Source organism: Xenopus laevis, chromosome 4L (genome assembly GCF_017654675.1).
Source record: "Xenopus laevis strain J_2021 chromosome 4L, Xenopus_laevis_v10.1, whole genome shotgun sequence".
In the NCBI taxonomy this organism is placed as follows: Eukaryota; Metazoa; Chordata; class Amphibia; order Anura; family Pipidae; genus Xenopus; species Xenopus laevis.
In genome coordinates, this window is record NC_054377.1 from 39,785,152 (window position 1) to 39,810,977 (window position 25,826).

The window sequence follows — 25,826 nt, forward strand, 5'->3', positions numbered from 1 at the left end:
CAATCAACACACAAATCATTTGTGATGCAAATGTGCATTTGATGAATGTTTTTGCTGCCTTCCCTGGAAGCACACACAATTCTTATATTTTTCACATCTATATTTTTCGAATTTTAGCAGTCTACAGGCATTTTGAATGTATTCACTTAATTGGTGGTTGTCTTGTAGGTAGGTATTGTTTCAACTTTAAGTCAATAGGGGTAATGAAATGAAGCGGAGCTCACCCTCTCTCTGGTGTTGTAGCGTATTCCTGTCGTTCACTGCCCATGCAGTGAGCCGGCACATCGAAACCGGAACTTGCATCAGTCCATGTAGCCCGCGATTCAGCATTGACCGATTAATCCAGCAAAGTCGCTACATACTTGTCAATAAAAGTGGCTTTATTTAAACAGAATAGGTGATTACAGGCAGTGGTAAGTGGTCAAAACTAACGCGTTTCGTGCCTTCAACGTCGATGAAGTGCCGACGTTGACGGCACGAAATGCATTCGTTTTTACCACTTGCCACTGCCTGTAATCACCTATTGTTTTTAAATAAAGCCGCTTTTATTGAAAAGTATGTAGCGACTTTGCTGGATTAATCAGTCAGCGCTGAATCGCAGGCTACATGGACTGATTGATTCAACTTTCCATATAATATGTTGGCATAACTTAGTAATGTCAAATATCTTAGAACTGTTATTACATATATTAATGTTTTTTAAAGCGTGACATTAACTATTCTTAGTCAAAATCCATCCTTAGTGTGTATTTCCTTTGTCTATATGATGTTTGTGAGATGTGTTACTACTAAAGACACATACCAGCCCCATCTATTAAAAGGTGTTTATTATGAACAAATTTGTTGACACTTTTACCTTTGTTTGCTTGTTTAAGTCAGCTAGCTGTTTTACATAATATCTTTTACTCTTCACACCAGTTGCCCCTCCCACAAACAAAAATGCAATTTTAGATAGAATTGAAGATGCCAAAAGAGCAATGTAAAGTGTTCCATTTTTATAAATGTTTACATGTGTAGAATGATAAAGCTCCCTATATTGATTTAACAATATATCAAATATTTTTAGGAGATGCTGGTTATGGTTTCTGATCCTGGCAGCTTACTGCTGAGAAATGTGTCAACTAAATGTTGCAAAATTGTAACAGTTCAAAGCCTGTGCCTGAATTATTGAGCTGCCAGACTAGAGATAGGGACATTCAACTTTAAACTTAGATTTTGGAAAAGCTGTAAAAATATATTAATGGAAAGTAATTGAAAAAGGTCATATGTCAGAGCATCATCCTTTAGGCTTTAAAGGGTCTGTTCCTCTTTGTTCTTTGCCAAAGCTGGTTTCTATGTTCAGATACTGCTCATGCCTTAGTGTTATTGTAAGTTTTCCTGGTTTTTGACTTCTGCCTGTTTGATTTCCACTTGCTTTGACCTCAAAACTTGCCCCTGACTATGATTTTTACATCATCCTTGTTTTAACTTCATGCTTCTGGGAGAATGTGGAATCAGGTTTACATGGTGTTTGAATCCAGGAGATCGTGTGCCTTGTATGCCAAGGATGCTTACCAAACTTAACTGAAGCTTAAACCCTATATGGCCATTGAAGTGGCAGTACACCCCCATGTCCAACATGATGTCAACAAATAGGGCTTGTGCTTAACATATTTTTTCTATTGTTTTAATCACCAAAAATCTAGATATATTTGTTACTTCTTGTACTATAAACAAGGCAAACAAATGTATTCCATGTTGGTCCTTGTGAGGTAGATAAATAGCCAGTGCAAAAATAATCCCTCAGCATAATGGGTTTCTTCTTCTGGATTGCAAAACAGTCACAACAAAGGTGGAAAGGAGGGGGTTGTTTACTGGTAATATAATTATCTACCTCGCAAGGACCAAACATGGAGTAAATTAAATTTCCCTGTTAATCCCGTTTAACTCAAGCAATAACAAACACCATAGACTTTAATGTAGAGTCCTGCATCGGGTTGGGTACCTGCAGAATAAATGCAAAATAGTCAGGATTATTTTTGATATCCTAACTGCACAGTAGCCTTTAGTTGCAGTGGGGTGGTCTACATGTGATCATTTAAGGGGAAATAGAAGCAAACTTACTTTTCTACAATTTAAATTTGGTGTGACATCACTTCCAGTTTGTGTGCTGTAACTTCTGGTTGGTGTGACACTTACTGCAGGGTGGGGTTTGGGTGAAACAGCACTGGGATAAAAAAAAGAGGGTAAGCAAATGTGGGTTAGACTTAAGCAGGTACAAGTTGGGCATGGGTCTAAAAAATAAAACCTGCGCATGTGTCTACTTTAAAGCTAAAAAGTATTTTGAGCTCAAGTCCTATTCATTGAACTCATGTTGAACACTGCCCTTTTAATGGCAACTTTACAGAGATACTAAATGTTCTTAAAACAAGAGGAATAATTTTGTAATATTCAGCTTTAGCATACGGAATGCATTATCAATGCTTGCATTATCATATGTTTTATCCTATTTTATCTTATATTTTATCTTATCTCCCTGGGTCATCAGGTACCAAGATAAAACCCTCATAAAAATGAATGATGGCATCTTATGAACAGTTTGATACTCAATATGCATAGTATTACCAAGATGTGTGTGCACACGTAAATTAGTATGTTAAGCTAGTGGCACACAGGGCTAGACTTGGCTCTCTTATCAGCTCCTTCCTGTATCTGCATGGACAGACTGTGTTGTCCTGTGTACAGATATATGGAGTGAAAATGCATTAATGCCCCCTCCGTGTGACTGCTGTGTAGTAGAGGATGGAAGTGCTTTTCTCTGCAGGCATTTCTTGCCGCAAATAGCCAAACTTCAGCTCTTTGTACTATTATCCTTAGTGTAAACAGTGTTTAAAGGAAAGTGTCTGTGACACTGACATGCTCAAAGGGCTGTGAGCAGCCGCTGAGAAGCTAAATTTAGGGGTTGCAAATTATCAAGCAGAAAATGAGGTTGGCCTGTATTATAAGCTGATGCTACAAGGCTGATTGCTACATTCTGATGCTATTTTCACTGGTTTCTGTGCTGCAATGTAGTAATTATCTGTATTAAATGGGTGGTTCACCTTTGAGGTAACTTTTATTATGTTATAGAATGGCCAATTCTAAGCAACGTTTTAATCGGTTTCCATTGTTTATTTTTTTTATAGTTTTATAGTTATTTGCCTTTTTCTTCTGATTATTTGCAGTTTTCAAATAGGCGTCGCTGACTCCCTTCTAAAAAAACAAATGCTCTGTAAGGCTACCAATGTATTATTATTGTTATGTTTTATTACTGATCCTTCTATTCATGCCCTCTCCTTATCATATTCCAGTCTCTTATTCAAATAAATGCATGGTTGCTAGGGTAATTTGGACCCTAGCTAAATAACTCAAAAACCACAAATAATAAAAAATGAAAACCAATTGCAAATTGTCTTAGAATTTCAGTCTCTACATCATACTAAAAGTTATCTCAAAGGTGAACGACCCCTTTATTTTCTTATTAGCCTTATATTGTGACATTTATATTATATGTGTACTGTATATTGTGATATTTATATTATATGTTTACTGTGTGTGTACTGTATATTTTGAGTGGATCTCTAAGCTCAGTAACTGACAGCAGCACAGAGAATGTCAGTGAATCAGAAGATTTGAAGATGGGGAGCAACTGGGGCATTTTCAGAAGCACAGATCTTCCCTGCTAAAGGGCTGTGGTTGCCTTGGGCTGGTATAGAAGCCCACAACATAATGTACAGCATTTATAGCCTACTTCTTTAGTTAAGCTTTAGTTCTCCTTTAACTGTTTCTTTGTGTATGCATTACCAGTGGCAGAAAGGAAACCGGCAGGAGAGGCTGGATGGATGAAGAATCTAAAGAAGGACAGTCATCTTCTGCAGAATCATTGGAAGACAACAGACATAAGATTTCCACGTGTCTGCTATAGGGTAATTTTCCCCTCTGTTATGCCTTGGCAGATGATGGTAAAATATAACCCATCCCTCTACATCCCTGAAGAGACATGCTGCAGAACATAGAATCTACATTCTGTAGTGCTTGGATGCTTTTATAGACAGAACCAGGGTCGGACTGGAGGGCAGCGGCCCACCGGGACTACCGTCCAGGGCCGACCCCCACCCCCCTACTGTGATGCGCCGAGTGCGCGCACACGAAGGCGCCACTCGGCGCACCTGCATGAAGGCGCTCCTCGGTGTTTGGTGCCAAGCAAATGCGGGGCCTAAAAAAAAACTTTTTTCCGGAGATCGGGAGAGAGGTCTGGTCTGACAATGGACAGAACATAGATTCTAGTTGTCATTTACTGACACCAAAGATGCATATTCAAGAACACTAACACTAATGCCACATTGGGCTGCTTCTTGACCTGCTTATAAACGCAGGCAAAAATTCATCTGATCTACTCAGCTACTTGATCTCTCCTGTGTCTGCACCCAGAGGCCTTGCGTCAGCCTGGGTGCAAACACAGAGAGTGGATTTCAGAGCTGAAAAGCGTGATTATACATTTGCACACCAAAATATGTTTGGAGGGGCTGGATCTCAGACTGCACTAATAAGCAGTCCAGGAAACAGCCCAGTGCGGCATTAGCCTAAGCTAAAGCTAGTCGAGTATGGTGCTTTTGAGATCCATATTTATATTTTTACTGACACCCAGGCACAATTGCAATAGGAGTGCTTCTCATACATATTGTGCATTATTCATTATTCCTATGCAGCAAGGTATTTGGATTCAGTTGCTCTTTTAATTCAACAGCCATGGTGTAAATAAATATTTCTCAGCTTTGAGCATTCATTAAAATCCATAAATTAAACAGTATTAGCTACCTTTTATTCAGAGTTGATTGTTGACCTAATCTTAAACATCAAAGTCCTTTTTTCTTACCCTGTTGTGTGTTAGCTACAGTTTACACAACTGAATACAGTTTAACAGCTCCCTCTCCCTTTTTTTCTGTTTCTCTCTCCTTGGGTTGAGCGCCTGCAAGCATTGTCTTTAGACGCAGACATACACAACTTATTAGAACTCAACATCAAAGCCGATGTCCCACAGTCTTGCTGTCAAAGGCCCCATTGTGTTTCGATACGGAAAAAGCTGCTGGAAAAGAAAAATACACTGTGCAAAGGCACATCCAGAGGGGGAAGGACAAAGGGTGGGTAAGATGGGGCGTACATGACTTAGCTGTGCATAAGGACTTTAAGGGGAGCAGTACCCCTAAGTAAGCTTTCAGACACATTTGGGTTAAACAATGAACACAGGCAGATTTAGTGCATATTTGGTATGAACTTATTTCTGTGCAGAATATCACTATCATCATTTTTTTTCTCTCGTTTGTAGAAAAACCAATGCCATATGTTTGAAAGATCACAGAAACATGAACTCTCTCTTGCTTGTGTCACTCAGCCATTACAACTTTTACTGACAGTTTTTTTTTCAATATTTGAAGCAATAATCATAGTGTGAGCGATGTTCAGCATTCCCTCACAAATAAGTGAAAACACTAATAAGAAACTGCCGGTTTTAAACAGTGATTTAAACGTAATTGCATTAGTAAGAGAGCTGTGGGTTCTCCTGTCAGTACCTTACTGACCTTGAGAAAGTAATAATACGTGTCCCAAAAACGTGGATTGCAAGCTCTGTGATAAAGGGGCTAAATATTCCTAAAAAACAAAGGAATCCACAAAAAAACTGAAAATTGCTCTGTTAAATTCGTCCGTGGGTGCGGTGAAAAATCTAACAAAGCATATTTCTTATTCAGAGAATATAACTCGCCAGTCCCTGGTCTGCGGAAAGACTTTTTTGTAGAAAATCCCAATTACCTGTGTGAACCTTCCTATTGTTTTCCTGCTCTCTTTAGTGTTTCCAGTTCTCCTCCTGTTTTCTGTACTCCATATCTCCCCGTCCAACCCCTCCCCCCGTCTGTGTCTCAGTCACCCCCTCTCCCAGCCCCTGTAGCCCCTCCTAGCGCTGTGCAGTGTGCGTATGTATCTCTGCCAGTGCGAGCTGCTCCTCTCTGAACAGGATACCAAAGGCTGCTCCCATTACATGAGGTGTCAGAGCGTTTGGGGTCCCGCTGAAGCGCGTGCAGTTTTTTTTGGATTTAGGGTTCCAACTACCGGAAGAGGAACATCTGTAGGGGGTTTTCCGGGGACTTACATGGATTGGTAACCAGTCATTGGATTGTACTGTGTCTCTGATGTTCTGGTTTTGGGAATCTTTTGCAGAGAGATGGGGAAACTTTACTCGAAACACGGTGAGTGCTGAAGCCCCCCCTCTCATCCTAGAGAATAATCTTGCTTTGTGCCGTCTAACCATCTTTCTTTTTTTTTTTTCTTCTCTGTACTATGATTTCCCTGCCTGCCTGCCAGCTGCAGTTTGCAAACCCAGAGAAAGTCCTGAAGGTAAGAAACCTAGTTCTTCTTGTATCTCTATCCACTTTTAGCTGCAATGTTACTGCTGGTGTGCTGACTTATTGTTAAAAGAGGACCTTGCGATTGTCCCCGTGTATTTGGTTCCAAACCACAAAAGTTCAGGGACGGTATTCGTTCTACACGTACCCAGTACAACGTAAAGCGCATATCATGCTGCCACACACAGCACTGGGCTGATACACACAGCTCTGTAATATGAGGCGATTGGCTCACACTGGGCTGTGTATTGCAAACGCTAGTGTAGTCTAATTGCGCCCCACCCGCTGTTGCTCAGTAACAGCGTGAAGAGATGGAATTCAGTGCAGGATTAGCCTTCCATGTCTGTTCGTTTATAAACCGTTTGGTAAATTATAAACTTCTGAACCGATTTTTGCATTGGTATGCACCTATGTTGACTGGACTGATACTTGTATAGTAGTACAAAGATTCTCTCACTGTTTAGTTTGGTTAAGTCCTAGTTCTGCACTATTTAAAAGGCTATGTTTCAGTTACAAACTTCTGTGATGTTATGGTCATATTATTTACTTGCATTTTAGAAGCATGTATAAACCCTTTTCAGAAACTACTTTATTTAGTTTATCCATGTGCTGCGTTTTACACATTTACTTTGTGTGGTTACCTTATTAGATTGCATCCAACAAGAGCTGCCCCTACATTTATACGTGTTTGGATATGTGTTTCCCATTAGGCTACAAGTTATATATTCTTTTAATTCTAGTGATACTTTGCACAATTTTATAAATATCAGGATTGCGATTTTGACCCTGTTTGTCCTCTATCTGTTAGCAAAGCTTTTTTTGTACAGAGATTTACTATTCTGGGGTGGTTGTTTGTGTTTCGATTCTCGTTACAGATTGTATTAAGGGTTTATATGAAACTATTAGTACTCTATAACCATTGTAAATAAAACCATGGTGACAAACTCAAACCTTTCCAGCAATAAGCGACACATAGTTGGCTTCAATGTATTGTATTGCATTTTTCCACGTTTGACAATTCAATGAGTGTGTTAAATCATTTTGCAGAGCTTATTTCTTTACCCTGTTATGCCCTTCTGGTCACCCCGCCTGTTCCTTTTTGTCACTGCATGCTTACTATGTGCTGATAGTCCCAGTCCTTTCATCTCCTCCCCTCATAGAAAGTTTTTGCTGTATGAACTTCCAGATGGCTCAGGCCCTTGTGCATGTTAAAGGGAATGCACTGACATTGTTTATTAAATGTATATTGGAATGTTGCTTAGAATTATGTTTTCTTTTATTAGGCACATTTTTATTTAGGGTTGACTTGCTGTCTAAGGAACACTTGAAAAGACCTAAAAGAGTGACAGAGTAAAGTCTCCATATTTTTCTTTAGAAATTTGAGATAACTTGATCACCTGGGATGTATTGTAATTGCAATGAAATATTCTTGCAAGCATAATTTAAACTCTCTGGTATTGTTTGTTTTTATTGCATAGGTGTTGAATCCCTATTACCTAATCACCCTTAGATTAATTTAATAGCAATTTCTCCTTCCTTGTGATTTTGTGTTTAATCTGTCTAACATGGATATCATGAGATTGGCATGTCTGTGATTCTGTTGAGATTCTAATCCCTTTATGCATCCTTGACTAGTAAACTGGTTTTTCCTGTCCAACTCCTTTAATCTTTAAAATGCTCCAGGTCTGTGATCTAGTATGCTTCTGTGTTGGTGTTGGTATAAGCCTCAATGATCTTGTTAGTTGACGTTTGGGTATCTTTGATTTTAATGACATGTTTTCTGAATATTCTAGGCCTTTAGTGATTTAATGGGCTATAATGAATATTGCATCTAGTGGTACCATTCAGAAATTATCAGTTTGTGGCTTTTATGAAAGGAAATGTGTGGCTCACTTAGATCTTTGTTTAGCCAAGATTTCTACTTTTATGGATAAAAGTTTTGTGGTGCCAAAATTATACTGATGTTTTAACCCAACTCAGAATGTGTGATTTGAATACCATTGTATACAATGCATATTTGATCTTATATTGTTATGCTGCAAAATTTATTATATACTACTTGATTAATATTAGTGATTTGTATGCTTTTTTAGCTTTTAGAATTTTTTTTTGACATTTGAAAGTATACGTATTAGAGGTAGCTTTTATGTTGCTTGCTTTAGTTGAAGCATTTCCTTTAAACACCAGTTCAGAAGCAATTAAAGTGGAACTTCACCTTTATATTAATTATAACAGGTTAGGACAGTGGCCGAACGGGAGATTTGTTGCCCACAATGATTTATGCGCTATATCGGGCGACGAATCTCCTGAAAATGTGTCTCCATTGGAAATAACTGAAATCACTGGCAGTAAAACCAACATATCGGAGAGTCAGCCAAAGTTTCCTCCAGAAGCAACTTCCGGCGATATGTTGATTTTATTGACATCGATTTCTGTTATTTCCAATGAAGATGCATTTTCTGGAGATTTGTTGCTTGCAGTCATGCATAAATAATCACAAAGTCGCCCGTAGTTGCCTCTGGAGGAAACTCCACGTGACATCGGAGTGCTGCTGGAATTATTGTTTTTCGTTGGAATTTCTCCTCGGGCAGAGAGGAATACAGCTGTGCACCCGACGCTGCAAAAGGCGATCCTGTGTGAGTGTGGCACCTTACTGAATTGATTTGAATCCACGTGACTTTTTGATACGTTGGTTTTACCGCCAGCGATTTCAGTATTTCCAATGGAGATGCATTTTCAAGGGGTTTATCACTCGCTGTCTTGCATAAATCATCACGGGCAACAAATCTCCCTGTGGGACACTGCCCTTATAGGGTCACCTATTCTAAACAAACAGAAACTTTTCTTGATTTTGTTTCATTCAAGTTTTATATTTGTTGCTAGAATTTTCTCAAGAGAATTACACAAGATTTGCATAGACTGTAATAGTCAAGCATCTCATGAATTCTTGATTAAGTGGAGTGACAGAGTTGTATTCAGATAAATGATGATGTGCACTGTATCTGAATCTGCAGTTTAAGAAATATATGCGCAAATGTTGTTAGAAGTTATAGGAACAGTAACACCAAAAAATGTGTTTTAAAGTAATGAAAATATCATGTACTGTTGCCCTGCACTGGTAAAACTGATCTGTTTGCTTCAGAAACACTAATATAGTTCATATAAACAAGCTGCTGGGGAGCAATGGCAGAAATTTAAAAATGGCTATATGGCACAGGATAACTAATGGATAAAAGATAACACCATTAGACAGACAGAGCTTATTTGTTATCTGATGTGTAACCTGAGCCTTTTCTCCTTTGAATGGCTGCCCCCATGGCTACACAGCAGTTTATTTATATAAACAATAGTCGTGTTTCTTAAGCAAACACAGCAGTTTTACCAGTGCAGGGCAACACTGCATTATATTTTCATTACATTAAAACACTTTTATTTTCTGACGTTACTGTAAGATATGTGCTGCATTTAGTTCGTTCTAGTTGTTTCATGCTTTCATTTGATTTCAGGGCTTCCCTTATACACCTTATAGCTGTTATCCTATATGGCACAGGATAACTAATGGATAAAAGATAACACCATTAGACAGACAGAGCTTATTTGTTATCTGATGTGTAACCTGAGCCTTTTCTCCTTTGAATGGCTGCCCCCATGGCTACACAGCAGTTTATTTATATAAACAATAGTCGTGTTTCTTAAGCAAACACAGCAGTTTTACCAGTGCAGGGCAACACTGCATTATATTTTCATTACATTAAAACACTTTTATTTTCTGACGTTACTGTAAGATATGTGCTGCATTTAGTTCGTTCTAGTTGTTTCATGCTTTCATTTGATTTCAGGGCTTCCCTTATACACCTTATAGCTGTAATGTCTTTTTGTGCAGGGGATAGCTTTGCAGTCAATGCCTGCTTAGCTCGGAAAGGCATTGAGGATTGGATTGCGAAGCAGAAGTCTCCATCTAACTCCAGTCTCAAGACTGGGTACAGAATCACCCAGAGGGTAAGACTGCAATGATTTTTTTTTTATAAAATCTTTTTGAATAAGAACATCCTATTTTATCATGAGAAATGTCACATCCACAAGTGTTTTCTGACATATCTGTTCTTATGTAAAGTATATTCAGAAGGTTGTGATTAATGTGAAACATTGAGTTTTGATAAAAACCTGCAGATTCTAAATTCATTTTTGTTTTAGTTCTAACTATACAAGGCATAATCAGTACATTATTGTCTGCAGGGCATGGAAATTCTGGATGTTTGCTAATTTCTTTTTACTTTGGTGTGGTACATTGTTTCTTATAAGACAAATGGCTATAAGATATAGTGTTGTAAAAAACTATCAGTTCTTTCTTTTCAACATTTTTGAGTTTTCCAAATACAAGCAAGATTTACTTATCACAGCACAATTGAGTGTGATTAAGCTATTTAACTGCATGCATACATCATGCTGTTTACAACACAAAGGCATAGTTCTTGAGGTCTGCCCACGTAGCCTTTAAGTCTCTTTAAGTGGTGCATGATAATATTTGGACAATAAAGGGATACTGTCATGGGAACATTTTTTTTCTCAAAATTTTGAACTGAAATCTGTTTCTCAAAAAAAAAATTGACATGGGGCTAGACATAGTGTTAGTTTACCAGCTGCCTCCGGTCATGTGACTTGTGCTCTGATAAACTTCAGTCACTCTTTACTGCTGTACTGCAAGATGGAGTGATATCACTCCCTCCCCCCAGCAGCCTAACAACAGAACAATGGAAAGGTAACCAGATAATAGTGCTACGCAATATGTTGGCGCTATATAAATACATGTTAATAATAATAATAATAATGATAACAGCTCCCTAATACAAGATAATAGCTACCTGGTAGATCTAAGAATAGCTCTCAATTGTAAAATCCAGGTCCCACTGTGACACATTCTGTTACATTGAGTAGGAGAAACAACAGCCTGCCAAAAAGCAGTTCCATTGTGCAGCACTGGCTCTTTCTGAAAGCACATGACCAGGCAAAATGACCTGAGATGGCTGCCTACACGCCAATATTACAACCAAAAAAATAAATACACTTGCTGGATCAGGAATGAAATTTTGTATTGTAATTTAGAAATAAAAAACACACCATAAAAATCATGACAGAATCCCTTTAAGCAGAAAGACTTCAAGCCCACAAATATACTAGAGAAGATAGGCCCACACCAAAAATGTGATTTGTATATGTATTTCACAGGATCAGTCTGGGACACTCCGCATTCTTGAGAAAGATTGATGTTATTAGTAAAACTTATTATATTTGACACTTTGATATACATGTGATTTATAAAAAAAAACTAATGTGTAGAGAATGATACAATGTTGCATATGTGTATATTTGGTGTTTATGTTTTGTGAATATTGACAGATTAACTTCTTGTTTTAGCAAGGAACCATAGGCAACTAAATTAAATCCTCAACTCACAGAGCTTAAAAGAATAGGTCAACTAAATGTGCCTGTTTCTAACCTTGTACTTTCATTATTATAATGGTAGTTTGTACAAAGCGTAAATCCTGTTTTACTACTTTGTATCTGTTCCGTATACAAAAATGTGACATGCTTTGTGGAAATCTTCATGTTTACACATCGGTTATTTTCACTTATCTGTGTGATTAATGGCAGCTTTTAAAATGCTTTGGACGCTATAGTAAAAAGTCAAACAAATAATCTTTAAAACAACGGTTTCAGAGACTCTTAAAAGAGTCAAAGTTGAGCCATTTTCCTCTTGGCAAAGGCTTGTTTTAGATTACATCCTGTGTAGACACTGATGAATTATGTAATTTGTAATTAGCTTATAATTAACAAGCTTTTTGTAAGGGTTTGTGCATATAACTTTTGTAGTTTATTTTTACTTGAAACACTGGTTTAATTCATTTTACATGAAAGTTTGGGAATCGGCATGCAAGTCCTTTTTCTAGATATCTTCTGTGACATGTCACTGTTATATCACTGTATTGCCACCCACTGTCCTACAGAAAGGTTTGGCATTATCTGTCTAAGACTGCTCTTTAGCGCTTGTTGTATCTCAAAAAACAGAAGCCAGTGTTTTGTTAAGAATGCTGGGAGGTGTTTTAAAAAATCAGTTGGTTAGCCCTGGCTATAGTACATGTTTGGCCTAGCTTGTATAATGCATATTTGTTACTATGATTATTGATGTTCAAATGTTTTACTTTATTGATGGAATGCCAATAAACATAGTTCAGCATGTAATTCACTTGCACAAAGAATGTTGCTTTAATATTTCACTCTAAATGCCACCTTGTATGCTAAGCATAACGTTTGGTAGTAGTCTCCTAACTTTTAAAGGCAGAAAGCCAAAATGCACACCTAGATCAATTACAAGCAAAATGCTGTGGGCATATTGCTACAGGACAGCTGCTGGCATCTATTTTCCAAACTCTGCAAAGCATCTTTTATTCTATAGAATTTAGCCACTGGTGAATACCTCGTTAAGCTCTTGTAAGTGCACCCTAAGCATTAATTCATTGGTGGATGATTGAACACTTTTAGTACTTAGTAATAAATGTTTTCTCTAGAATGTCAGGAAGGCTGCAAACAGCAGTCTTCCATTGGAGTCTTCCATTGACTAAAACAGCAATTTGGCAGGTTTTAGGTGGCAAATAGTACAATTTGAGCTCTTAAAGGGCCAGTGTATGATAAATCTCGAAAATCAAATTTGAATTTTTAAAAAAAACTTGAATTGAATTTTAACATTTCCCCAGTTGAATTTGACTGTTTTGGAAAAAAACAATTAAAAAAATGGACCAACACGAAGCAGGATATTTGTTGCATATTTACTCACATTTTTCATACCAAATAGAAATAATAAATAGAGAAGAGTAATTTGCATTGGATGACAAGGAGCTTACACAGCATTTACAGAAAACTATTGGGATTTCCTACTAGAAACAACGTTATTGTTGTAGGGCTACATGTACAAGGAATACTCGGTTATGGGTTCTGATACCTGCCATTGCTTGGGTCCCGGTATAAAAGTGTAAGAGGTATTTCCATAATTTGCATTTATTAATACAGGCTTAGTTAACATCAAGCACAAAGTACTGTATTATTATTTTATTATTATTATTAACTTGTATTATTAGAGTTCTAACATATAGCAATTTAAAATAAATGGGTTATATAAAGAACATACAGAATTACAAACAAAGCAACCAGTAACAGATATAATCGGTGAAGAAGGCCATGCCCAAAAGAGCTTGCAGAGAAGAAGCAAACCAGTCATAAACTACAAACTGAATTTTAATATAACTTGTGATAATGGATTTACATAGATTATACCATACTATGAATGTTGCTATTCAGTAATTAAATTAAATTTGCAAAAATTTGAATTGTGGTGCGCTGCAGATGAGAAAGATGGTATAGTGAAGTATTTTTTTTAATGGAATCCAAACCTATTCATACAGCAATAAGGGAAATCAAATTCTGATATTTTAAAATACTACCAAAATGTTTCCTTATTAAAATTATATTCTCCATTGTGAACATTACCAACCATTGTTTGATTGTTAGGTACAGTGTATCATTGAAGACTGAAACATTGATTAATAAATATTTTTGCACCATGTTTCTTTAAAAGTACACAAAGTACAGTAACTTTATTTCATTATTTCACTTGTTTCATGATAATATTTTTCATTATTAACATTTCTGTCTCCATTGATAGCTTTAACATTATATGATGAAGGTATTGAAAAGTAAAATGTTAAAGTTTAAGGAACAGGACTTACCCTAAACATGCTATTGTTTTAATCACAATGAATCTGTTTAGGGTATATTAAGATGCACTGGGGCAGGGGCAGATGTGAGTGATGTATAATCTCTGTGAAAAGCTCTGTGGTATATGTTAGCACTATATAAATAAAGGATGATAATAATAAATAAAGGTTAATGGTATTGTAGGCAATTCAAATAAGACATCTGCAGTACTGTTATATAATGCATGCAATATAGCTGTTGAGCTTAAAATTTATTTATTGTGATTTCCATTAATTTCTTCTATAATTCAATAACTTTCAGCAAGCAAAGATCTGTAATCTAATTTAACAGAAACGTACAGGAAAGAGGGATAGCTAGTCTGCATTTTTTTTTTATGATTGTAATAAATGTGACCTTTCTATGCCTTGCTTCACCATTACTGACATTTAGCTTTTAACCCAATATTTCAGAGGCCATAAGTAAATTGCTGAACAATATACTGCTTGCCCACTGTCAGGGAACCAGTTCATCTCAGCCGACTTTGATCTTTGGTGGGACTTCCCCTTTAAAGGAATAAATGCTCTTGTGACATAATGAAGGGATTAGCTACGGTGCCAGCTATGTAACAAAGCTGGATTCCAAAGAATTATTTCTAAACAATACTAGTTGCTTCCATAAATTCAGTTCAGCCCCACAGTACATAGAGTTTGGAATCCTGAACCCCCTCCTCATAAATTCATTATTTTAGGCTTTGACATGAAACAGATGCATTGGCTGACAGTTTGTAAGGAACCATCTGGATTTCCAGCTGGTGAATGCAAAATGGATGTCCAGCCATCTCAAAGTGGTTTGTTGGTTCAGTGCTGTTCTGATAAGCAGGAAGTACACCTTGGTATTATGCTCACTGTCACTGGTAAAATGACTATTATTTTTGGGGAGCTGTCTCCGACCTTACTGAGCAGTTACATTATAAATATTATTTGTTACTTAGATGAAGTCTGCAACTGGTTTTCATTTTTTTTGTTATATTATTGGTTTTTCAGTTATTTGGTTTTTTATTTAGCAGCTCTCTATTTTGCAGTTTGGTTGCTAGCGTCCAAATTACCATAGCAACCATGCATTTATATAAATAAGAGCATGGAATAAGAATAGGAGAGAGCCTGAACCGAAAGATGAATAGTAAAAAGTAGCAATAACAATATATTTGGAGCCTCGGGCAAATTTACTAAAGAGCAAAGTGATTAACGTTGGGGAAAATTGGCCAGAGTGACGTCATTTCGGGACTTTTCAGTTTTCAGTTTTTCGGGGTGATAGGCTGCAAAAGATCGTCATTTTTTATTTAGGATACCCGGCTTCCCCCCTACATTTCCTTACATATGGCACATAAACTATACACTGGGCACAACTTTATTTTATTTTATTAAGGTTTCCCGGGCTTGTGTAGTGTAATGTATTTGCTGCAACATATAAGTCCATTGAAATTTAACTTCCCGGTGTATACAAATAAGCCAACGCTAGCGCAACTTCGCTTTGCTTGCCGAATTAACGCTAGCGAAACTTTGCCATCATTCGGTGCCCTGGACGCAACTTCGCATTTTAGTGAATTAGCGTTGTCCTGGCGAATTTTCACCTTGTGAAGTGTGGCGATGTGAGCAAAGCCGCCACTGGGGAATTTCCGGAGGTTAGTGACCCCCATTTGAAAGCTGGAAAGAGTCAGAAGAAGAAGCAAAATAATTCAAAAACTATAAAAAAGATAAAATGGTATGGCAGGGTCTTCAAACAGATCTTTGGCCACCTATGATATGGTCTGATTGTTTGTCCCCCGGGCCAAAGATCGAATCACAATAGAAACTTATGTAGGCCCTTAAGGAGAGAACCCCTCCAGTGTGCTAATCTGCTAATTTTCAAACCTGCATGATAGACCTGCTGTTGGAACCGTGGAATTAACTCCACGTCAATAAGAACACTTTTGCACTATTCCTCAAAGCAAGCAGGGGCAGGTGCATGTGCATTGGTTCAAGGAGAATGTTTGGTGCCATTAATGGCATCAATACAAGCAAAAACTTGCGTCCATTTTTGTAAGTGTTTTGTACTGATTTGCCCATTGCGTAGATTACTACTTATGAAATGGCAGCATTTGTCTGTTAGTAAATTTCTTAATTTCCATGTTGCAGTATAAGTATAACTGCTGTACATCAGTCCCCTTTTAATTCCACTAATTTCATATATTTACTCATATAACAATAACTAAAGTGAGTGTTTTATTAACATTTTGTATAACAAGAATTTTATACAGTGGATGAGTAATTGGTACCATTTCATTTGCTGCAGAACTGAAACTCGGACCAGCAGAGGTGTTTCATTTTCAACCAGCATAGCGAAGGTTGTGTTTAAGCTATTATGTAGTAGTTTACATCGAGTGAAAAATCACAGAAGTAAAAACATTTTTAATCTAACTCCAATTTCAGTTTTCTCCTCTTTTGTGTATTCCACCCCATGTCTACACCCCACCCCATAGCTGCTTGCTGCACACTGATTGTTAGCTTTCTTGGTACAGTGGTGTGAAAGCTCTGCGCTTTAAAGGAGAAGGAAAGCTCCAAGACAGTTTATTGCCAACAGATTAGCCATGATAGTGCAAGCTAGAACGCTATATTTATTCTGCAAAATGCTTTACCATACCTGAGTAAACGGCTCTAGATACTTTCTATGTTTGTTTAGGATAGAAGCGGCCATATAAGCTTGGTGTGACATCACTTCCTGGCTGAGTCTCTCCCTGCTCACTTACAGCTCTGAGCTCAGGTTACAGCAGGGATGGGAGGAGGGAGGGGGAGAGGAGCAAACTGAGCATGCTCAAACCCTGCCCTGGAGATTTATGCTGAAAACAGGAAGTCTGATACAGAAGCCCATGTGTACACAATAAAAGGAAAGAAATGCTGTGTTTCTTTTAATAGAGGACTTAGAGCAGCATTACTTTGAGGGTTTACTGGTGTATTTATATTGACCTTTCTGATAAAGCTTACTTAATTTTAGCATTTCCTTCTCCTTTAAATCGCTCTTTCAACAAATGAAAAAAAAAGTGTTTAAGCCCCCTGTTTTTATATTCTGGTACACCTGCATTTCAGGCCAAATGTGGGTGCACCATGGGTCTTCAAGGTCGATGCAAAGGCATTTACCAAAGTTTTACCATTAAATGTTCCTTTATATATTTGATTAGTCAGATTGTTACATAATAATTTTTAACAGTTACATTATGACGGACTCCTATTGTGAGCGGGAGGTGTGGTGGTGAGCAACAGGGATGCATGGAAGCAATGGGGAACAATCCCATTGGTTGCCAACATGCAGTTGTAGTTACACAGGGCAGACTATAGTAGTGTGGGAAGGGTTGAGGATACCAGTTGGATTACAGCACCATTATGGTAAGCAGGGAACCAGCGATCTCCTGACCTCCCTTCCAAGAAGGGTAAGTAAATGGGGGAGCAATAGGGGTGTATCTAGTTTAAAATAAAAAAAAAGGGAGGGCAAAGTAGGGATTAGAGGTTGTCACAGAGGTCTGTGGAGGCAGGGGTAGGCAGCAGTACCTTCCTACGGTAGAACTATTGGGGAAGCTGGGCAGGTACCACTTGAGGAGCCTTCTGCCTACACCTAGTCTGGAGTTTCATGTCCCCACTGGCGTTCCTCTTGTCTACTCATCTTTGTGTGCTCCCCTATGACGACATTTCGCATATGCGTGCACACACAAAGGGGGAGATGAGGTGGCCAACTGGGTTGTCTAGGGTGCCTATTTGGCTTGGTCCAGTGGCCCATGTGAACAGGTAATAGGCGCTCACTGAGTCTGTGTGGATGCGTCTGGTGAGTGGCCTTTTGGTTGGTCAGTTATGGTGGAGCCATTGCAGGCCAGAAAATTGGGCAGTTCCATGGGCTGTTTGTCAAAGGAGGATAGTAACCTTGTAATGAAGAGGTCTTAGTGAATTATCAATTTGTTATTTGCTGTTGTTATATTATTGTAAAATAAGTGGCCTTTTTGATTTAACGTCAAACCTAATGTGTATTATTTTAAAATATACACTGGGTGTGGTAACGCAATGAAAATGGTTAAGTATACTGTATTGCCATGGGGGGCTGTTGATAGATAAAAACCTTGACATACACAAAAACTATTACAATGATGTGTCATAGGCTCTCGCTCTTCTACTTTTAGCTTTATAATACACATATGGCATGTTTAAGCTGTATTTTTCCCATCATTTACAACTCTTTTGTCTGATATATATGAAATGGGAAATGCTTCCCCAAGATAATCGCATAATACTGAGATTATGCATAGTCTAATTAACTAAACCTTATTATAATCTTAGGCAAAACATGACTGCATTCATAGCATACTTGTACTCTGTATATTATTTGACATATGAATATCTGAAACCTTTACATACATGTATTAAATAGTAATCTTGTAATATGTTAGTCTTTTTTTGTTTTAAGTAACTAAATGTAATTAGTTATAGTTTAGGATTGAAAACATGAATAAGTTCAATTTTTGCAAGGCCTAAATGGGTTAATTATGAAGTTCGATCACATAAACAGGCTGGGAAGGAAGTAGCTGAATAAATACAGACTCCCAGAGTGCTTTGAGGTAGCAGCCAATAAAGGTTTGAAGGAGGACTGAAGTGTGGCGGACAATCAATCGTCTCTTCTAGGCCTACTCTTTCATGTGAGGTTGTTAGTACTTTTGGAGGGGGCTGGGTTCGCTTCTGTGGTCCCCTTCATGTTAGAAAAATAACATCAGAAGGTCCTGGTAAAGCAACTGTGCTGTAAAAATAAATAAAAACACAGTTTTCTTTTTATTTTTCTTTAAGGGCATTCCTGTAGCCCCTCCTGAATTTCCTTGAGCCCCTCCTGGATAAAATAACATAGCAGATTAAAGCATCTGAGGCGCTTTTTTTTTTTTAACTTTGGGGGGAGGGTAGCCTAAAGAGGATATTTTGAGCTAAGGAATCTGAGATTTACATTTTACAGTTTTCTCTCTTAAAATACCATTCATGTTTATACACTTCACAGTGGCATTGTACACCCACTGAAACAGGTAGTGCTTATTTTATAAATGCATTGGAAGCTATTTTAATAAGAGGACACATTTACTTGAACCCAAAATAACAATATATTTTTTACATACCAGCTGTTTGGCAAGACTGTTGTTTAATATTTAGACCTTAAACCTAAAATGTATTTTTTTTCTTCCCACCCTTTCATTCTTAATATAAAGCAATTTATATAATTATTAATCCACTTAAATATTATTGAGACAAACACACTGCACACTTTAAATTGATTTTTGTACAGTAAGTTTCAGTAAAATTTTAACTTTCAGATTTTTTTAACGTTTAGACCATTCATTAAGCTGTGCCAGACAAATCTCTTCATACAGGAGCTGTCCTGTCCAGAAGACTTTAGTAACTGTGCAGTGTATATTGGCAGTATAAGAAAAATGTTATACCAGCAGAGACAAAAGTGCTTAGAGCAGACCTACGCACTCATTGGTAGTTATAGATTATCTCTGAAAATAAAGATATCTGACCTATTATCCATCATGCTCAGGACCTGGGGTTCTCTGGATAAGTGATTGGATCAACATACTTTACTCCAACTAAAAAATTCATTTAAACAAAAAAACCAACAGGATTGTATTGCCTCCAATTGGGGAATAATTATATCTTAGTTGGGATGAAGTAAAATGTACTGTTTTATTATTATTGAGGAAAAAGGAAATAATTTTAAAATGTCAATTATTTGTTTGAGCTGGAGTCTATGGGAGATGGCTGTCTCGCAATTTGGGGCTTTCTGGATAACAGGTTTCATGATAAAGAATCCCATACATGTACTTACAAATGTTGTTTTAAATGTATAGTTCATCTAAGTAAACTTTTATTTATGTTATAGAATGTCCTATTCTTAGCATCTTTTTAAAATATTTTTTTTTTGCATTGTGTCTTCCTTTTCTGCCTTTTTCTAGCTTATCTCTTTGTTTAGGCACCCTCTTCATATTCAACCAGATAAGTATTGAAACTTCAAAAAGTATAGCGAATAATCAAAACACAAAATGTTGAAAACCACAAAAATTAAATATGAATACCAGTTGCAAATTGTTCAGAATATAACTATCTACATCATACTAAGGGGCAGATTTACTAAAGGGCGAAGTGGCATGCTAGCAAAATTTCACCAGAAATCCCATCCGCAGGGATATTGCCAATTTACTAACCTTTGTAGGCGACAATTCGATGGCTAACGAGATTGTCGCTAGCGTTCAATTGCATTCTATTGGCAAGGTGACTTTTTGCTCTGGCGAATGGTCGTTAATCCGTAAATTCAATAAAGTGGGAATTTTACTGAACATAACCTCTTTCGCCGGAGTTGACTTCATCAACTCAGACCAGACGAACTGCTAAAATGAAATAAGATCTTCATCAATCTGTGTCTGTTACATCATATCCTGTCTGCTGGAAATGCATTAAAGTTGTAAAAACGCTAGCGACTTGTCCTTTTTTTAAGCGGGTTGCCTGCAAAAGTCCTAACTATTAAACTTTTTTGGGTTAACATTTTTCCCCAGACATTTGAAGGGCATGGAACATTCATTTTAGGGTGGGCTCATGTGTAGGGCATTATAGGATCTGCAACAATAATTATATAGAGTCCCTTCAAAAACAGTCAAGATTATCAAAAATACAAAAGTATTTATTTAGAACATAGTAAAAAAAGCAGCCTAGGCTTGTTAGCATTACTTAATGCAACTTTTTTGACTTGGGTAGTGCATATATTTTTTTTCTGGCACCTGCTCTTTTTGTTTTGTCACTGTAGGATCTCTTTTGTCTTTATTCAGTTTCCTTGGTCATTTGTAGAAAAAAAAAAAAAAAAAAAAAAAAGTAGCCACTTCAAGCATTTGCACCAACATCTCTAATAAAGATGTCCATACAACTTTAATGTACCCGCCCTATTTAAAATTGACCTAAACGTAATAGTTTCGTTAGGAGGAAGCAATTGCCAGCGTAATTTTGTTTTGAAACACTCGTCTTATTGCAAATAAGTTGCTTTGTGTATCTATTCTGTTCTTTTTCTCTTTGCCAAAAAACCTCACTTATTTGATCATTACCTTTGTTTTATCTTTTGAATAGTGAAATGTTTATTCAGAATATTTTACTTTCTTTTGCTAAAAGCTATTCCATGACTTGATCACAGCCAATGCATTTCTGTAGTTTATAAAATATATTTTTTTTAATTTTCATTCTGTCACATATATCAAATATTGAACAGTGCCAGAAAGGATAAAAGAGCAGAATTAAGAGGATTAAGGAATTGATGTAAACTTTCTCTATGCTTCTCTTTGCATTTTTGTAATTTACATTAATTTACTATTTCTAGCAATTTCTGAGATATTTGCACTTTTGTGCTAATATCAGACTTTTGACTCAACTGAGAGTCCGCAACACTAGAGTTAAATAAATACAGGAAGTGCATGGTTGCTTACACTCTGGCCTTCAAAGAGAGTGGTTCAGCTGAAAGCCTTCTATTAGCAGAGCTGTCTAAAACTTCTTATGTCCGAAACCACTACAAACAGAAACTTTAAATACATTGCAAACGTGCACAAAGGATCATTCTGAGTACATTTATATAGATTACATTTTTTTACGTTTAGTCTCCTTTTAAATAAAGAGGAATTACTGGGTACTTTTTATTGCATCAATTGCTGGACCTTCTGGGCATCTTTATGACAATATCTTAATTTAGGGTTAGCAGGTCCATTAAAAGTTCACAGCTGGAAAGCTCTTGAGCACAGGTCCCTCTAAACCTAAGACCCTTGTTTGTTATAAGTTAATGTAAAGCACTGTGTAACTTTCTGCCACAGTATAAATAATGATGATGGAAAATCATCTTGAAGGGCTGCACTGATTGCAATTTAGTTTAAATAAATAAGTCTTTCGGAAGAATATAGTATTGGCAAATATTTTACCAAGATGCTGCTGTCTTGAGGGGAAGAGGGTTTGAAATACAGTAAAAGTCAAGTGTAAAACTGTCAGTATCTGCAAATATGTGTGTGTGTGTGTATGTATATATATATATATATATATATATATATATATATATATATATATATATATATATACATACACATCATTGAGGAAGGTCCTAATAAGAACAGAAATGTTGGATTTGTACAATTTGTCTGGAATACAATTGTTGGTGATTTTTTTTTTTATAGGGTGTGCCAGTCTGATTATGATTTTTGTATATTAAGTTTGGCTGTGCAGCCTGCTAAATTTGGATTTGTTTTTGCTTAAGAGTGACACTCAAGGACAGATATATTCTTTAAGAAATCTTTTTTGCACATAATCCTGATTAGTAGTGATGGGTGAATTTGCAACGTTTTGCGGCTCCGAAAAATTTGCAAATTTCATGTGAAATTCGCACAACGGCGCCGGCATCTAATTTTTGACGCCGGGGTCAGTTCTTTTGGCGAAAATGCATCTGCATCCAAAAAAGGACGCCGGCATCCATTTTTTTTTTGCCGGTGGCGCGGCCGTTTTGCGAATTTATTTGCTGGCGGCGAATCGTGCAAATTCACCGCGAATTCGCGCCTGGCAAATAAATTCGCCCATCAATACTGATGAGTGTGGTATTTTGTCCTGTTATATATATTCTCTGGATTGACACGTTTTAGAAGGTGTTGCCATAGTGTTTGCTTTCACAAAGCCATTCTTCATAGATAATCACAGAGCAAAATTATATTTTATTATAGCTGTCATCCACTAGCAGAGCAGGAACACGCCTCAGTTGAAACAGATTGCTTTCTTGCACTTATTAACACTGTATTGTATATATTAGATAAGTGAGTTGCATTGAAGGGCAATGGCACATGGGACACTTTGTCTCTTACATGAGTTAACTGGCATTAAAATGCTAGAAACAGCCATTTTGTCTTTTGTTTAAACTGGTTTTGACTTTTTTTTTTATATATTATTTGTATTGTTATTGCTACTTTTTATTACTCAAAAACCACAAATAATAAAAAATTCAAACCAATTGCATATTGTTTCAGAATATCACTCTCTACATCATACTAACATTTAGCTCCGGTGAACAACCCCTTTAAGATTAAAATGGAGAGATAAAGACATTATCATTTTTAATTGTAGGATTTATTGGGTAATGTCTGATAATCTCCACTAATCAGCCTTTGGAATCGTACTAATTTATTTGATTCTGTATTTCTTAGCCTTTAGGAAAACTTCTCAGAGCTTTTGTTTCTTCTGAGATTTGTTAGTCCTGAGGACCAGCACATTTTTGGAATCTCTTAACCGTGTCACAAAGGGTCCAAAAGGATTTGAACTCCTTGTTCCTTAGATCTCTGCTAGAAATGTGGAAAGTCTTTTGAAATTCTGGCTTCCAACCCTGCCAAATTTTTCTGAGCTCCGCCATGAATCCTAGCCATATAAAATACTTGTTTTCTTAGCCTGTCTCATTACACAGACGTCAAAAATGCAGAGTCCTGGACAGAGATCCTCCTTGCTTCCTTCATTCAGACGTGAGAAAGTTAATCTTTCTTCTTTTTTTTTATGTTCTCCCTTTGACGTCCATTGTAATTTAGGGAAAACATCCAGGCCACTTCTACACAGAGAATCTATCCAGATCATTGCACAAAAGCTGTACTGCTAAACATCTTTAAAAAGTTTAATTTGATGTGATTGAGAAGTATTTGGCAGAGAGGAACAAAGAGGCCTTGAACATAAAACGCATTTTCTAAACATTCACATGTATCAAAGTTTCTGCTTTTATTTTCTTAACAAAGCCGGAATGTAAATATTGTAAAAGATTTTCCAAAACTTCAGTTTAGACACAAACAGTAGCATTTGGTATTCTATACACTAAATTAAAAAAATAAAGGTGCACACTGTAGTTTCTAAATATTAAAATCTCATAACTTTTATTCAACACATCTTAAAAGCAGGTCAATGTTTCGGTCTGTTCCTAAGACCTTTTTTTAACAGTGTAACGCTGACCTGCTTTTAAGATGTTGAATAAAAGTTATGAGATTTTAATATTCTTTTATGGCAGAGACACATGCTGGTATTTCGGGAAATTAGTTGCCCAGAAACAAATTGGTTCTTCGGGCGACTAATCACCCCGAACTGACTTCCTGTTGACTAGAATGTAAATCACCGGCGGGATGGCACTTGGATCTGCGCGAGTCAACTTCGGGCAAACCTGAAGCGATACATTATAGGCAGGTCGTCTGAAGAAGAAGTGATTTGTCGTTGGCGACTAAGCTCCCAGAATAGTAGTGTGTGTCTCTGCCCTAAAAGTCCCCAGTGTGCACCTTTTATTTTTTTGGATTCTTGTATGGAGCATTAATGGGTAGCACTTGGGTCACATGGCTTTTTTGAATATATATAATATATATATATATATATATATATATATATATATATATGTGGGTGAGCCAAAAAATGTGGTCTATTCTTGAGACAATATCTGAAGGTAGGGACACTTCTCCCTTATGACCAAGTTCTTGGCCTGCCCCCTTGAAACAGGGACTGATGGAAACTATAGTCTATCCAAACCAAGTGTGAACCGTTAATGCTGTGATTTTAAAGGGGACCCGTCACCCCAAAAAAATATTCCAAATCCTATTTTATCATGTTAGTCAAGCAAAATGAACTTTAATTACACTGTATAGATTATTTGACTTTTGTTTCCTCCAGTCTGGGATGACCTAATTATAGCAAGTAGGTGTGGACCAATTTTGTGGACACTGTTATAAAGGGAAGCCTTGCATCATCTCGGAATCTTGTTTGTGCATCAGAATGGGGGACCCGATGTCCGTCCCAATTAAATGGTTAAGAGATTAGTGGGGAATGTTTGGAGTGCAGGATGGAAAGTGAAAGTGACTGCCTGCCCCGCCTCTATGCCTAAGGCGTAGAGGAGGGGCAGGCAATATTTGATTGACAGCTCAGATTTTAAAATGAGTTTGCAAAAGCTATGAATGCTTTAATAGAAAATAAAATTTGGATTTCATGTTTAATTTGAAAAGGACTTTTATTATACTTTTTTTTCTGTTGGGTGACCGGTCCACTTTAAGGACATTTCTACCATCCAATGGAAGACAGCGTCTGTCCCTTGCCTGTCTGTCACCTTTACTAATGTTATTTGATGCACACACACAGCAAGCAGACCATGACCCGACACTTTTGTGACTGGATAAATAAAGGTGGTGAAAATAATTAAAAATTAAGGATTTGGTGTTTTCCCATTTTTTTTAGTGCGCTTAATCTAGTTTGGAAGGTCATGTAAATTTAGTGCCTTTAGTGCTCTGAGGGTTGCCTTTGTTTAAACTTCTCGTATTTTAATTGGTAAACTTGAAGATTCTTCAGTAATAATTGCGATGGCATTATCTTTGCACATTAGCAAAGATGCTTTGGATCCATGGAGAGTTATAATTTATTAATTCATTTAATTTGTTTTGCTTTGCCATAGGCCTAGAACGCTTGTGGTTCTTTACGAAACACTAACAAAATGTGCTTGTTTTTTGTTACAATTTCATGCAAAAGTTCTGACCACAAAATATCTTGATTGTCTTGACAACTGTCTTGTCAGACGGTTGCAAAA

The 25,826-nt window shown here is 37.0% G+C and overlaps 1 protein-coding gene and 1 long non-coding RNA gene across 3 annotated transcripts in view; one reads left to right on the forward strand and one right to left on the reverse strand.

The window, feature by feature from the left end:
• Positions 1–619: 619 nt before the first annotated feature.
• LOC108713993 lies at positions 620–5,921 on the reverse strand. The gene is made up of 4 exons (XR_001935283.2): positions 5,827–5,921; positions 4,895–5,104; positions 2,104–2,206; positions 620–1,984 (listed from the first exon to the last, which is right to left on the reverse strand). It is a non-coding gene; the product is annotated as an uncharacterized LOC108713993 (long non-coding RNA).
• Positions 5,922–5,928: 7 nt separating this feature from the next.
• The window catches only part of nkd1.L (naked cuticle homolog 1 L homeolog), a 73,429-nt gene continuing 53,531 nt past the window's right edge, over positions 5,929–25,826 (forward strand). Inside the window, exons 1-3 of one of the 2 annotated variants that reach the window (XM_018257792.2) lie at positions 5,929–6,260; positions 6,376–6,408; positions 10,300–10,415. In XM_018257792.2, the coding sequence (XP_018113281.1) occupies positions 6,236–6,260; positions 6,376–6,408; positions 10,300–10,415 (174 nt within the window). In that variant the 5' untranslated portion in view covers positions 5,929–6,235. The remainder of the gene's footprint in view (positions 6,261–6,375; positions 6,409–10,299; positions 10,416–25,826) is intronic. The other variant, XM_018257793.2, reaches the window with a different exon arrangement.